The sequence below is a fragment of the Setaria italica genome, chromosome II (genome assembly GCF_000263155.2).
Source record: "Setaria italica strain Yugu1 chromosome II, Setaria_italica_v2.0, whole genome shotgun sequence".
NCBI classification, from domain to species: Eukaryota; Viridiplantae; Streptophyta; class Magnoliopsida; order Poales; family Poaceae; genus Setaria; species Setaria italica.
In genome coordinates, this window is record NC_028451.1 from 38784960 (window position 1) to 38800775 (window position 15816).

Consider the following 15816-nt stretch of genomic DNA (forward strand, 5'->3'; position numbering starts at 1 on the left):
AATGCACTGAACTTGTCATTGTCCAGAAATCAACATCTAATTTTCAGGGCCAGGACAATAGACACGGGGTACAGTGTGAAAAATGATGTGTTTTCTAAGCCATATGTAGTTATAAAATATTGTAACATAAATCGCAATGAAGAATTCTGAATTTGAAACACCATTCCAAACAGAACTGGGGAACTAGAGTTCGTGTGCCCCTTTAATCAACTAAACAAGTCGATTGCTCTTCAAATGAAACTAGGAAGCAGAGGCTGAAAGCATCAAAAGGATGCACTAGTCTAGAAATCATCGTCGTCTTCCTCAGCCATGTGTTTTGCCAGTTCTTCCTCCTGCTGGAGCCTCTCACGCCTCTTCTCGGCGCTCTCCTTTTCCTTGTGAGAGTTTGGAGGGAATCTTAGAGCTTTGACGGCCTCGTTGTGCATGTTCAGGCAAAATGCAATCCTGGAGTTGAAAGCTATCTGTGGCTCATTAGTTGAGTAGACATCACCAGTCTCCTTCGACACCATCCAGCCATTGGCATGATCAATGGTGGCATCAATTGCCCCATCCCTGATGGCCTTAGCTACAATGCTTTCAGCATCTGCAACAGGGTTCTCCGAGTCCAACCTCAGCTTCTTGGCAATATCAGCAAGGGAAATCCTTGAGTATGAGATGCTGATGTTACGCAATCCAGTCCGGATAACGTTGTGGCGCAGCCTCACTATCAAATTGCAGGTCCTATCTGCACTGAAAGTGCTTGAAAATTTATCTGCAACAGATCTGAATAGCTCCAGGTCCCCAACTCGAACAGCCTAGAGAGCATACATGAAAGGAAGAATCAGAACCTTCAATATTCACAACATGCAGTATTGTCTAGAGTTATGAGAAAACATACATTTGTAAGCTCAAAATAGGGAGTCAAAGCTTCTTTCATTCCTTTCTGCATGAAAACAGTTCTCTCTGGAATCTCTCCTAAGAGTAGCCTTACAATAATGGCCCATTTGTTGCACTGGATCCGAAATCCTTGAGCTGTAGTGGGTGCCTTTCTAGCAGCTTGCAAGAGGCTTTCTTTAGCATCAGTGTACTCCAACTGAATTGTCCTTATTTTGCCCAAGTAAAAAAGGTACCGGCAGAACTGTAATACAAAGTAGAGGTTACCACTTGTGTGGTATTTCCATATGATAGGAAAAGTTGTCTTATTTTGGTTATATATCAAATCAAACAGTCCACCAATTACCAAGACATATGCACATATCATTCAATGCATAACATATCAGTATATGACAAAACATCAAATGCACTAGCTCATTAATTACCTGTTGATTTGAATGTGCTTCAAAACGCGGTGCCTTTGATCGAAGCTTTTCTGCCTGGTCATACAAGTTGTAGTGCAGGTAATTGCGAAGAAGAAGATTGAGAAGAGTTTCCTGTATTGGAAACAGAAGTTAATCCCAATAAATTTGATGATGTTTATAAACTAAGGCTGCTAAGTATTGAAGATTAGATTATGAAAAATTGAAAACAACCTGACCAAGCTCATCATGGTGTAAAGTCGCCATTCTGTGCAATGCCAGAAGAGTCCTGAAAAGCATCAAATGCATGAGGGGTAAACCAGGACACAACAAAACTGTAAAAATGTGCATCTAGGTACCAAAGAAATCCTGAAAGACAATAAAAGAATGTTTGTTTGATCATGGCTTGATGGGAATCACTACAATTCAAATTAACTCACCCACGAATCTCGGCAAGGGTGTTGGTAAGCTCATGGACATCTGAGTAATAGGAGTACAGCCTAGAAGCTAAAACATCAACTGTCCTCCTGTTGAGACTCTTCAGACGAGCAATGCTTGCGGAGGCACAAGTTTTAGCCTGGGAGACAAAATTCAAATTAGCATGTTTCCCTACAGAAAACAAAGTGGACGAAAATCCCAGACGTACCTCATCATATTTCTTATTATCAATAAGGAATATAAGCACAAGCAGGTAACAATAAATTTCAATCTCTGGAAGACCATGCTTGATTGAAACTTGAGCTGTTGGAGCTGCCGCATCAACATCCATTTCACTCCCATCTTCCTACAAAGAATAACACCATAAAAATATCAACAACCTACGGAAAGAGAAAGGAGCTTCAAAATTTTCAGTTTGAACTTAAAAAAATAATTAAGGTATGAATTATCAAAGAGGTAGCAGAATAAAGGAACCAAGTTTTGACATGAGAAGAGACTGAGACACGTTTGCAGTTTTGCCCAATAAAGCAGTTATTCAGCACGAATACTGCATTATAAGTAATGTAAGGCCGGTTTGGAGAATTAATCTATATTACGATTTCCTCAACCCTACTGAGAAGACAAGTAATCCTAAGCGTACAACAACAGCTATGACACAGGTCAGAAAAAATCGCAACAACAAATTATAGCACAGGGATCTTCAACGTCTGTTATGTCAATGTATCAGCATATAATAGCATAGGAATCAGGACACAACTAAAGAATAGTGTATGTCTGTAAGACCAAACTAAATTTTGAAATGAAAGACCAAAATCAGTTTTGATCTGTCCCTCTTTTTCAAATCTATAAGGTTAAAAGCACCATCACCGTGTACGTCTAATTACAATAGAGTATGTCTTATAATTAGCAGGCAGTGAGAACATATAACCCAAAATCCAGTCCCAGAGTAGAAGTACCTTGGGCACGAGGGCGGCGAGGCGGGCGAAGGCTTCCGAGGAAGGAGGCAGCGCGAAGGCGAGGAAGGCGGCGACGTCGCGGGCGGCGAGGCGGCGGCGTAGGGCGATGGTCAGGCGGAAGGCGCGTGAGATCCGGCGGACCTCCTTGCTCAGCGACCCGGCCTCGATCACCGACGCGATCTCCTTCAGATCTGCACGCATCAGGGCGCGGTTAGGCGTGCGTCGCTATGCCCCGCGAGACGTCGGAGTCGGGGAGAGCCGGAGAGGGAAAAAAAATCTAGGGTTTTGGAGGGAGAGGGACGCGATGGAGAGAGGTTGCTCACGGTGGAGAGTGGACTGAGCGGGCGCCGGAGCGTCGGCGGCGGCCGCAGTGGCGGCGGAGTCGTTCATCTCGACGTCTTCCGGCATCGTGGCGTCGGCGACGAGGTCGAAGAGTGCGCGCGGTGAGATACAGGAAGCCGGTGGCCGGTGGGGGTGTTGCGGCTAAACTCTGAAGCCTTGCGGTTTGGTTTTATTTTATTTTCGTTTTCTTTCTCTGCGAGTTGCGACTCGGGCTTTTCTTTTCATACCCGACTCGGCCTTGAGCTATACTAGTTGAGGTGCCCCAGATTTTCTAATTCAGTGTTAGTTTAGAGCTCAATTTGCCGGACATAAACACATCAGAGTATATTGTCGAAAGTTTATTTAACATCTCATATCTCCATTCATTTTCATTTGGACGGACGAACCAATGGGGCCAGGAGCAACTTTTTAATTCAAATTTCAAATCAATCATTCAAAACCAAGTACGGGAAGTTTCTTTCGACGAGCAAATACGGCGATCGGTGTCACCTTTGAAAGCCCTCCTCTGTCACAGTGTGCAAGTAAATCGCAGTCTTCTCATGGGCGCAAAGGCTGATGCTAAAACTTATCGTTGAGGTTGAGAGCTGTAACGTTAAACTCGATCCTGGTCTCAGCTCCTAGACAAAAAGGATTGGGATTGAGAGTTATCACGCAAACACGAACTCTTAGTTTGCTGAGGCATACAGAGACATCCACATTTCAAAGATACAGAGGCATCCACATTTCAACAAGGAACAAGACTTCGTTTTTATATTAAAAAAATTGAAAGAATGCACTGCTCTAAACCTTTACGAAACTACAATTAGTTTACGACATCTACTGCAACGAAGGAAGCACTGTAAAGACGCTACCCTACAAGCCTAGTCAAATATCAAAACCTGGCTGCATTCCGACAGAGAATGTCAAGCTTATACCAAGTATAATGTTAACCGACAACACATGATACATCTTCATATTTGGAGCAGGCATCCAACAAACAACCAGTCCCGGACTGGTAGCAAACAGCTTAAGCACCTGCCGCAGCAGCGTGCATCACACCGTTCGCGTTGCCACCACGTCCTCGGCCTCTGGATGGGCCTCTCCCACGGCCACGGCCTCGACCACGACCTGGTTACCAATTGAAACAGATTAGCAAAGGTCTTGTTATACAAACAATTAAACGGGGAGAGGGAAGTTGCTCACCTCGGGTCGGAGCAGGAACAGGTGCCTCGTCGTAATAGCCACCATCCTGTTGGTAATCAGGCTGACCATTGTAGCCTCCTCTCCTGCCACGGCCCCTAAAACCTCTCCCTCTTCCACGGGGATATCCGTTGCCCATATACTCAGGGGCATGATCATCCTCCCCCCAACCACCATCAGCATATTCATTGTATCCATTTCCTGAAACTAAATATGTAAGGAACAATTACACATTCAATATGTTAAGTAGTGAACTGAAGATTTACTCAGCAGCGATCAGTCTCACCACGTCCACCTCTTCCCCTTCCCCTGCCTCGCCCACGGCCTCGACCACCACGGCCCCTCCCTCGGCCACCAGGTGAGTGTGCATCTACAATTTCAATAAGGCCCCGTTTGGTTCATTGGAATTGAATTCCATCCTAATAATCATAATTTAGACACAAATTAATTAAGCTAATATAATTGTATGTGGAATATAGTTGTATATTATAGTTGGTGATATGGGAGAGATACTTGTATGCTGCACTTCTACTATAGAGAAGCGAGTCTAAGAGCGTGCTATAAGAATTGAATTCCATCTAATAACCATAATCTATAGAATCAATTTCCATCTCTCACCCCATGAATTTAAGATAGGCTTATATCTAAACTTTGGAAAGTTGTGGAATGCCACATTCCAACATAAATTAGCCTACTCCATTAAATAGATTCCAATTCCTTGGACCCAAACGGGGCCTAAAATCAATTACAAGGCTATACAAAATTATTAAAATGTTAAAAATATATAATAGAAGTGAATCTTGCACAGTACCTTCATCGTTATCATATTCAACCAAAGGCTTCACCTCATCAGCAGGCAAAGGAGATTGATATCTGCCAAACAATTAATAGTTGTCTAAGATAAGACACCTTTGCATCCAGAACTAATAGTTGTCCAATTATGTGGTTCAACAAGGTATGAGCTCATGTTGTATGAAACCATAGAAATCGGTTAAAAACAAGCGGTCGCAGAGAAAATCTTCATATACAGTTAACAGGATGCGGTGTGCATACCCAACAGAGGATGTGTCCAGCTCCTTCTTTGAAAGAGTTATAGTGATCATAGAGACATGCCTTGTTGTCTCAAGCCTGCGGAGATATATAATCATTAGACTCCAAAATATAGTTCACCAGCAGATATATCCTGGAACAAAAACAAGTCACTTACGGAAGTAGGCCTTCCTCCAATGGCTCCCACATATCAGTAATGTCAGTAGATCCAGTGGTGGTATTCTGATGGAGACCAACGATCCTCCTCTGCACAGCAATTACAGTAGCAAACAATTAGAATCAAATCAAAGTAATATTTGCAAGCATTAAAAAACAGAAGTACCTTGATCAATTCTGCAATCATGACAGTTTTGTTGATAGCCCTTCCCATGGCCTTGAATACAACCTCATCAGAACCTTTGTCCTTCAAGTAAGAAATATAACATGCAGCAACACATCAGGCACACAACATGAATATATCACGGAAAAGCAAAAATATCACATAAAATTTGGGCATATGAAGATTTCACAAAACTACTTGGGCAAAAAGAAAATGTTTAAACAAATGGCCAAGCACAAATTAAGCATTCAGCAACTTCCTCAAAGAAACATGGTTAAAGGGCACTCGGGTCCTAAAGAAAACAAATTAAGCATTATAAGCAACTTACTCAAAGAATGAACTGAGAAACACAGAGTCTCTACAAGGCATTTTCATTGTTTCGAATTACGACAAAAAAGCAAAACATACACAACTAAAAGAAACATGATTAAAGGGCACCGGGGTCATAAAGGAGCAAACATGGACCAAATGACTAAAATGGCAAAACGTGGATGTCATGGTATTGTCAACATCAATCAACTGTACGAGAACAGTATGCCAAGCACCAAACTGCGACAACTAAGGCAGGGGAGTGATTAGACAGTGATGACAAGAGCAGCTACTTAGGAGTGACAACTTAACACATCATATTTCATTTTTAAGTGATGAACAATATGCCAAGTACCAAACTGCGACAACTAAGGCAGGAGAGCGATTTGACAGTGACGACAAGAGCAGCTACTTAGGCGTGACAATTTAACACATCATATTTTCATTTTCTAAGTGGTGCATCACGTCACAGACATAGTTCCACATTTATTTGCCACCATATATCAGATACCTCGTCCACTATATATACTAAATCTGGTCGTATTCAGCAAAACATGCTTTGGGATTTCACGGAAACATCAAAAGCTCTTGTCCTTGCCTATACTGCTGCAAAAGTTGGCAGCAAAAATGCATTGCTAAATCAGGCAACTACCCGACAAACCAATGGGCAATTGCAGTATAATGAATGTGATTGAATGCCATAACCAGGACGTGAACAAAGCTTAGCCTTTCTTAAAATCCGAACATAACAACTTTAAAGTTGGAATCAGGTGGTCTTCAAGTACCATATCCTATCAAACAAAGCATTGAGACTAGCTGCCTTCTCCCTTTCACAACTCTAGTTGCATTAAAAAAAAAAGAAGGAATAGGCATGCTTTAGTGCATGTCACAACAACCCGTACGGCCCAATCATACAGCTTACCTTTTAATCTAAGCGGCCAGTCATCACTCACCACGCCACCAACGTACAAGAAGTAGCGCACACTTTATGGCGCTAAGACGAGAATTCAAACAGCGCAACGGCATTGGAACTTGCTACAGTCATCGACGGAAGAGCGGGCAGTCGAGCGAGCGAGCGAGAAGGTGGTGGTACCTGGAGCAAGGCGGTGGCGTAGGTGATGTAGTTGCGCATCCTCCCCTGCGTGGTGATGCGGATCTCATTCTCCTTGATGGGCGCCTCCTCCCTCGGCTTCTCCACCCTCTGGTACCGGTCCATCCTTCTCCCGCTTCTCTCTAGCTGCACGCACAGCGCAACACAATGCGAGGAGAGCCCCGCTCAGATCCGGTCCGGACGCGAGAGCGCAGCGACAGCGAGAGAGCGAGCGCCGAGGGCGCGATATATATAATGGAGCAGCGAGTGGCGGCGGCGGCGCGCGCGGTTGCGAGCCGTGAAGCGGGGTCGGGCTGTTGTCCCGGCGGTTACCTGCGCGGCGGTTAGGGCCCGGGCACCGGCGGTTCCGTCCTTGGCTCGCTGGCGTCGATGGCGGTGGTGAAGGTAACCGCCGGGTGGGGTGGGAGGAGAAGGCCTTTATACGGCCGCCTCCGTTCGGGCCGGGGAAGGGGAGCGACCGGGTCGGCTGCCCGCCGCGCGTCTAGGGTTTTGGAGGCTGCAGTTACGGAAATGCCCTTGGACGTTGCGGGGTTCTTCGGGCACTGGGGATGCCGTTTGGACGGACGGATTTTGGGGGAACGGTGTCGGGACGTGCGGCTGGGATTCGTTTTGGCAGTAGGTTGCGGAAGGGTGTATGGGCTGTGTGGGCCTCCTTGATGGACTTCGATTTGGACCAATGGGCATCATTGGTTGAATGTTCAAACAAATTTGCTAGACTCTTTTCTTTTTGCTGCTCAAGAAGTGATTTCACTTTCTTCGCAAACTCGATATAAATGCAAACGAAATCAATAAAAGATGAAAACTAGAAAACTCGAAACGTGACAGAATGTTGAAGAAATCACTGTTTGCCTTTCTGACCTAAATCAGCACCAAGGGAATAGTTGGACAGGCACATCACACAGAACCGATATGGAGCACATGCCAGCATCATTATTCACTTATTCTATTATTCTATAGAAGTGTCAATACATCCTCAAGTTACCTATATATGTACAGCCACCACGACATAAACACTGGGTGGAGAAAAACATCACAAAAGTACAATATGAACGTGTAAAAGTAGAACAAAAATGGCCTATGAGGCTATGAGTCATCCCGTGTTCTAACACCCTGTAATTCCTACTGGACCCAAGCCAAAAGAATGTGGTCCTATTCCGCTACACATAAATCAATACGAGGTAATGAAGCTTTAGCTAAATCTATCGTATCTGTGTATTCTGTTTCAGAAGGCTGTCATGTGGAATTTGAGCTGATCAAAGAATCGCGACGAACAGGAGAGCAGCTGCGATGAAGACGTTTGTGTTGAAATGCAGCTTCAGCGAAAAACCTGCTGAAGGCTGCAACACGTTGACTTGGGTGCCATTCGGTGAAGCACCCTTGGCAGCTTCAGGAGTGTAACTGTTCGGCCCCATTGGAGGCTTCGGAGGAACAGCAGAAGGATTTGGGTTCGCTGGAAGTCTACTTGAGTTGTCCACGCTGTAACCTGGTAACAGCAACAATATGTAAGTGTATCATTCTAATTTCGAGGTTTAACGCATTGGATTTGAAGAAACATCAAGATAGATGTGGAGGTGCTTACAATCAAAAAATTTCCAACCCAAGACCTTCCTCTCTCGATCAAACACAATCTTCAGCCCAGACATAAAATTCTCTGCACCAAAAAAATGACCAGCAAGGGTAAGAAAATTGAGGTAGCTTACTATCACTGCGATACATTTTACTTCATAATGCAAAATATGCACAATAGAACATGGATGGAGCAGCCATGTTTTTCAAGCAATAACAGTATAAGCAAAAGGCAGCATCTAAAAAGTTGAAATATAAGAGATCTTGGCATCAGTAACAAATTAATACGTCTACCATTTAAAAGTCATACAAAGGATCCATTCTATGGTTTTTTTTAAAAAATGAAGCAGCATACTTGCAGAATTTTCGAAGTACTACTTTAATAGGATCAAGCATCTTCACGTTTGAACAGAAGGTCTAAGAGTTTAAAATGCAGAGGTGCTTACCCCCTATCAAGTTAACACCTTCACTCTTCATCATAGCCAAGCAATAGCCAAGTGGATTCTGAGAAGTAGATGTAAAGTAGATGTAAATTAACACACACACCATACATGGATAAAATAAATAAATAAATAGAGCTGAGTGTCAGTTCTCTCTTACAGATGCAGTGTCCGTTATAGTAATTATTGGATCATTGACAGGAAATACACTCCCACCTATTGCCGTCAGACTTATGTTTGGAGGATTGATAGATCCCTTTGAACTGGAAAGTGCAGCAATATATCCATCAGGCATACATGAATAGCAGCACGTGGAGATGTAACTATGAGGGACTGTTGCTAGATGAAAATACCTTACAGAGTAGCAAAATTCAAAGGGCAGAGAAGAGTCAAGTTGGCTTGGCTTATCTTCGACTTGTGAATCGAACTGATAAGAATGAACATAAGTAAGAAGTAAGAACAGAACCATTGTGAAAGATGGAGTGCTGAAAACCACTCCTAATTAAACTTAATACTTACACTGCTAGTGATTTCAGTGTACATAGGATCAGACAGAGCTGTGAAAGAGGTGCCAGAGTCGACAATAGCACTAAACTTGGAGTTAATTGATTTACTTCCCACCATAGCACCAGTGATGCTTATGTTGTAATATGGGCTGCGGAAAGAAGGGATACCAACATGAGTTTGATGGACAGTTTCTCGTTTATGAAATATGTGCAGTAGGAACATACTTTTGTTTATAAATATTTAATGGGGTTTCTTGCTGGTCCGAGCTTCCGGTGTCCCCAAAATTGATTCTACCATGGCCATCTTCTCCAAAGCACATTGAGAAGGAATTGGCTGCAACTCCTCCACTTGCAAGCAGACTTGGAACTGATTTACTGTCCATACCAAGCCCAAGCAGACCATTGGGCGCAGCGTTGCCCAGAAATGAACCTGTCTGAACCTGTCCACAACTGAACAATGCACACAAGATTCAGCACATGGAAGTAAGAACGACCAATTTAGCATGGGGATGATCACAGAGTACATACCCGAATGTTATGGGGGCTGTAACAATTTTCGGTTGGCCATACTCAGTTATCAGGTACAAAAGATCCTCAACTAGCACACCTGAGGACGACGTGTTATCAGACAAGTATTCGATACTGTATGGGCAGCTGCTGCTTGTCGATAGGCACGCGCTCTGCTGATCACACAAATTGCTACTGCAAGGGACCTTCCGGCTAGTACTCGACTTCTGAGGGCTATACACATCGAACTTCAAATTCTGTGAAATTTGTGACACACACAAACACGAGTTAGCAAGAACACAGACACGAGCCGTGTAAAAATTTGTCAGAGTCAATAGAAGCACAATGACACTATTGACTTCCTCGTGCAAAAAAAAAAACCACATTTTCTTGTTTCATAACTAGAGTACATTGATCTAGGACCAAAGAATAGGCTGTTTTTTAAGCCCGACCAGGGTCCCAGCTCAGGCTGTCGTGGTTCTGGAAGATTTCTAAGAAGCACATGACACATGCCATGCTTCCACAGATATCATAGTAAAATATGCCCGCGTGATCATGTAGTAATCTCGGAGGAAGAAACTCTACCATGCATAAACTTTTAAATCTGCTGTTATGCCATCTCACCAGCAACATGTTATTATCCTAACCCCCTAACTCAACTGTAATAAACGTAACAGAGAGTAGAGTAGACGCCAAGTAGAGGAAGGAGAGAAGCAGTACGTACCCCGTAGTTGGGGGAGACGAGCGGGGCGCACTTGATGCAGTCGCAGGGCACCCAGAAGAGGTCGCTGCCGGTGTCGAGCGCCACCAGGAACGTCACGTTCGGCGTCCCCAGCGCCACCACCGCGTAATGCAAGCTGCGCAACCAACACCAACCACCGCCCCCCGGCTTTAGCCCCAAAAGCAAAAAGACAGAACAGCTAACACACACACAGCGCACCCCTTCAAACACCAATGATTCCAATCCCTCTCCCTGATTCGAAGCTAAGCCTGCTTAAAGACGACGATGGTGGAAGTGGAAGGAGGAGGAAGCGGAACGGTGCACTCACAATCCGAAATCGTTGAGCCGGTAGGTGTCGTTGCCGTCGGCGAAGGCCACCTCCCCTCCGGCGCCGGGTCCCGCGGAGGCGAGCGACCGGCGGCGGAGGTCGTGCCCGGCCAGCGCCGCGTAGTACTCCGCCGTCCCGGCCGGCGGCCCGCTGTGGTGGCCCGCCCACTCCCGCACGATCGCCGAGTACCGGTGGTGGACGTCCAGGCTCAGCGCCTCCGCCGCGGACGCGGCCACGGCGGCCAGGAACGCCACCCGCACCCACGCCGCCGCCGCCGCCATGGGCAGGCAGCGAGCGAAGCAAAAGGCAAGGTAAAGGTAAAAGCAGAAACCTTTGCAGCTCTGTAGATGGAAAGGTCTCCCGGCGTCGGGCCGCGGGCCGCTATTTATCCGCGGGATTCGGCGCCCGGGGGGGCAGGAGGAGGAGGAGCGCAGGCCAGCAGGGTGTGTGTGTACCTGCCGCGCCTTCGACTGCGAGTGCGAGGTGGCCGGTTCGGCGTCGGGAGGTGGTGGGGGCAGCCGCGGGGTTTTCCCGCGGGAAGGGGTGGTGGGTGGCGGGCCCCGCCGGCCAGCGAGCCGGGAGGAGTGGTGGCGTCAGACATCAATGCGCTGGAAGCTTCGCTTTAGACTGCCGCGCGCGGCGTGGTCGCCGGGTCCGCCACTCCTTTGCTTTTTCCATCGTCATTTCGATTTCGCCTTGTGTTTTTCAGAAGGGTTAGTGGGCCTGCAGGGCAGTAATGCACTAATGCTAATGCCCCCCGCCTGACCGTAAAGGGTGGCGCCACCCGGCCTGACCGGGGATCCTTGGTTCAAACCGTGGCCGAGGCTCCGCTGTCTGGTCGGGGAACGACGCGTCCGGAGGGATGCACAGACGTTGCCTTCGTTGCGATTACTGCAGGAATGGACGGGCAAAAGCAAGATGCAACTTGAGCGATTCCACCTGAGACCCGGTGGCTGGATGAGTGAACCAAGGGTTGGGTCATGGCCTCATGGGTGAGTGGGTGATCGTGATGTCTTCGGATATAGGATGGATAGGCAACGGATGGCAGTGGCACACATGGACATGGGTCAGGTGAGGTCGGTATCCCCTGCAAGAGATATTTCTCTTCTGGGCTCAATCGCAGCTGGTACTTGAAAGAAGATGCTCATTGCTGCCCCTTGAAGAGGAAATAAGCTAAGGCAGGGGCCAATCTTGCGTGCACGGTTGCGCGATGTCCAGGTGGTTGTGGTTACTGCTATCAGCTAAAGGCTAGGAGCCTAGGAGCAGTCAGCAGAGCATGCCGGCCAGTCCGCGTTCGACGTGACCATGTGAGAACCGCATGGAAAGTGGGGGCGCGACGTCGCAGGCCCCGCCGCGGCGGCGCCCCCCCGGCGTGCTCTGTTCGGCACGCTGCTCGCGTTGTCGACGGGTTTCAACACGGCTGTAGCCTGTGTTTGACTAGCTACGAAAAGGTGGCTGCTTGTTTTCCTCCGGTTCTAGACCAACCATCATCATCCACGGTACAGGACACCACGCGCGCTGGCCCAATCCAAAGTTGTTCCGGCTTGGACTCGGCGTCATGTGTCTAGAGTTTAGACTTCTTTTTCGATGTCTGGTACAAGCATAGCGCCGTCGGCTAGGTGACAATCATCAAATACCGTATGATTGGATCAAGTGAACTACTGGAGTCCGTACCAACTCAGGCAGGCACTGGCCTGGCTGTAAATTCTACGTATTGCTATTCTAGAAGGACGACCGCCTAGCTGACACGGCCTCTGTGATGGTTCACAGATTTTAAAAAACGGGTTTGGACGGGGCGACGGGCCATGCAGCGCCATTGGTTGTGTCCAGTAAAAAAAAAGTTCTTTTACGTTACCCCATTACAATTACAATGCACGCCCTTTTAGATATACGGAAAGTCAAAACCCTTATAATTTAGAACTGAGGGAGTATTTCAAGTGAACTATGTCCGTTCCTTTTATTTTCCAAACGAGTGACGACTGTTGATATGAGATTGGATGGCGCCGGCACTTCTTCTTTGTCCCAAATATCCTTTGTGCTCCCTCATCTATGAAGTAGCACTCATCCTCGCCCAGTTATCTCTTAGCAGCTTCCTCACCACTAAGGCGCCACCATCACCCCCTCTAAACCCTAACCACTCCATATTATGTCCCCTCTACCACCGCCACCATCCGGTGGCCGATGCTCGCTGCACACGAAGCGGTGGAGTCCCACCTTGCCACTTCGCCAACCCGCCTTGTCACTGTCAAGCCCCCTCTAAGTTCGTAATCCATGAAAATATCCCTATCCAAACAAGTACCACGCAAAAGGGGGTCTGGGGAGCCTTGGCCCCCCTCCCTTGTATACATGTGTATTTATAAGGTAAATATATTGAAAACTTTGTATTTACATTCTTTGTTACAAGGATGTCCATAGCTGACTCCCCCATCTTGATACTTTCTTGGCTCTGTCCCTGCTCCCAAACAACCCTTATCGGTTATGTATTCCTTGGCGTTGCAGCATTTAAGCGTCACCTTAAATTGGTACGATTTTATGTAACTGTACTTTAGGAGGCGTGAAAAGTTAAAGGTTGTATATTGCATTTTATTTTAGGAAAAAGTCTATTTTTGGCCATCAAACTATCATCTCGGTTTGGTTTAGGCCATCCAACTCCAAAACCAGAAATCTTTGGCCATCGAACTATCAATACTGTGCATATTTGCCATCGGGCGGGTTTGGAGGGTGGTTTTGCTGACATGGACGACATGTGGCAGTGGGGTCCTCCTATCACCACTTCCCTCTCTTTCTTCTCCTTTTCTTCTCTCCTCTCCTCGCCACCCGCCACCGGCCCCCACGCCTTCCTAGCGCCGGACGCTGCCATCCCCCATGTCAGCCACCCCATGCGTCCCTAACGCTGTACGCCGGCATCCCCCACGCCTTCCTACCCCGGACTCCCCTGTGCTGGCCTCCTTCGCTCCTCCTCGGGGATTGCAAAAGCTCGAGGTTTCTTCCCTATGGCCGACGGGCGGCTCGGCCAGCAAATCACCAGCGCTCCAGCGAGCGATGGGCTTAGGCGAGGCAGGGAAATGGGAAAGGAAGTCCAAATGATCACCGGGGTATGCTCGCCAGCGGCAAGAAGACACGGTGTCGGTATTTCATACCGCCGACTAGTAATTGTACGCTGCACTCTCCTCACTTCCGATGGTTAGCACATAAGAGACTAGGAGTTATACTGGTTTGGGAAGATCCTTACGTCCAAATTCGGTAGGAGTCATGTTCCTTGGATCAAGTGCACTGGGCTTACAACAAGGTGCTTGCAAGCAAGCATTCGTGCGATGTGTGGGTGTATGTATCGAATGCGAGAGAGAGAGAGAGAGTGAAAGGAGGCCCGATTCCCTTTATATAAGCCAGGGACCGGGCAACAATGTTGAGAAATGGAGGGAGTCCCCGACCTTAGAGGTCAGGAGTTGTGGCATAGTCGGGTCTTCCTTGCACCAAGGGGCTTTCTTGTCCTGTCCTTTTGGCCGGACGTGGGCTTCGCACGCCCTATACGGTGGCTTCTGTGTAGCGTGGGCTGCTTACTCATGGCCTGGTCTACCCCGTGGCGTGCTCCCGTCTTATCCACCAACCCCGAGTCAGTGAATGGGACATGAACCATTGCTGACGTCTGTACCGTTGATGAGGGGGCGGTCTTTGGTTAGTGGCTTGGATGAGGCGTGCCACTCGCCCCGGCTTTCCCCAACATCTTTAGTGTGTTCACAACCGCTCCTTGTCGTAGCATCTGTCACGCCTCGCCTGCGGGACCGTACCGGGCCTAGCGCGGTGGCATGGCCTTGATCTTGACGGGCCACCCTGGTGAAGGCGATGATGATGCCAGGGCGTGTGGGCACGTTCAGCCACCTGTGGCCTCGTCCCGCAGGCCGTCCTGAGCGATCCGAAGGGTGTAGCCTCACCCTCAGACCCCCTGGTTAAAGGTTGGCTCCCCTTGCCCGGTCATGTCTCCGACGTGGGACGGTTAGGGGGCCACGCCCTGCATTTAATGCCTCTAGTATAGCGCATGTCTTTCTGAGTCAAGGAGTGGGTGAGGCGTTGTGGACCTATCACGTGGCCCGCCCCAGATCTGGTTGAGTCGACAAGTCATGGTTCTTGGCTCCCGACCAAGGAAGGTCGGGCGGTGGGCTGCAACATCGTTTGGGCTGTTTCCAATATGCTTCTAGTTGTTGGGCCTTTGGCCTTTATGCATCTTGACTACCTTGAATCCCTTCCCCGATGGTACCCTTAGTATAGGAACCCGTCAGTAGCCCCGAGACTTCTCCCGGCCATGAGGTTGGGGGAGGGCCCACTTATTCTCCCTGTGCGTCGTTTGATAGTTGAGATGTCAGGTGGGTTCGCGCGAGCGGACCCACTGGGTCTAGCCCCCGAGCTTTTGAGGGATTCAGAGATTCGTTCAGAAGGTTATTGGTGCATGTGCTGCTCTTCTCTTGCTGTTGTTAGGGGCCGCTAGGAGACCCTTCCTTAGCTTTTGGTCTTTCCACGGTCATCTGCCGGTGCGTCGTTAGGTCCGGTCTGCCTGATGCCTCGCGCGATGCGGAATCCCAAGGCCCTACTCAGGGCTCTGCCCATCCTGCGGTCGTTCACGTGGGTTTGCTGGGGCATCAAGGCTTGCAATGCCTCCACTCGGGCTATAAAGCCTGCATTAGGTGCTGCTTAGGGCTCCAGACTTCACCTCCAAAATGCTTCTATGTGCGGGTAAAGGGATGAGGCCACCGAGAAGGCATCTCCGAGTCTTTT

The 15816-nt window shown here is 47.9% G+C and overlaps 3 protein-coding genes across 4 annotated transcripts; all 3 read right to left on the minus strand.

The window, feature by feature from the left end:
* Nucleotides 1-69: 69 nt before the first annotated feature.
* LOC101755207 (probable 26S proteasome non-ATPase regulatory subunit 3) lies at nt 70-3203 on the minus strand. The gene is made up of 8 exons (XM_004957453.3): nt 2992-3203; nt 2669-2859; nt 1921-2058; nt 1715-1851; nt 1509-1563; nt 1299-1409; nt 878-1117; nt 70-794 (listed from the first exon to the last, which is right to left on the minus strand). The coding sequence occupies exons 1-8, from the start codon at nt 3074-3076 to the stop codon at nt 282-284; spliced, it is 1470 nt and encodes a 489-aa protein (XP_004957510.1). The 5' UTR covers nt 3077-3203; the 3' UTR covers nt 70-281.
* A 504-nt stretch (nt 3204-3707) lies between these two features.
* LOC101755618 (glycine-rich cell wall structural protein 2) lies at nt 3708-7449 on the minus strand. 2 transcript variants are annotated; one of them, XM_004957455.3, is made up of 9 exons: nt 7291-7449; nt 6961-7104; nt 5562-5642; nt 5397-5485; nt 5243-5317; nt 5001-5062; nt 4476-4559; nt 4193-4390; nt 3708-4117 (listed from the first exon to the last, which is right to left on the minus strand). In XM_004957455.3, exons 2-9 carry the CDS (start codon nt 7081-7083, stop codon nt 4017-4019), a joined length of 813 nt encoding a protein of 270 aa, XP_004957512.1. In that variant the 5' UTR covers nt 7084-7104; nt 7291-7449; the 3' UTR covers nt 3708-4016. The 2 variants fall into 2 exon arrangements, with proteins under 2 accessions (XP_004957512.1, XP_004957511.1); XM_004957454.3 differs by having other exon boundaries at nt 4193-4396.
* Nucleotides 7450-7888: 439 nt separating this feature from the next.
* On the minus strand, nt 7889-11498 carry LOC101756556 (aspartyl protease family protein 1). Its single transcript, XM_004957457.3, has 10 exons — nt 11047-11498; nt 10722-10854; nt 10019-10254; nt 9716-9940; nt 9504-9639; nt 9338-9411; nt 9145-9247; nt 8991-9048; nt 8558-8629; nt 7889-8461 (listed from the first exon to the last, which is right to left on the minus strand). The coding sequence occupies exons 1-10, from the start codon at nt 11325-11327 to the stop codon at nt 8232-8234; spliced, it is 1548 nt and encodes a 515-aa protein (XP_004957514.1). The 5' UTR covers nt 11328-11498; the 3' UTR covers nt 7889-8231.
* Between the last annotated feature and the right edge of the window lie 4318 nt (nt 11499-15816).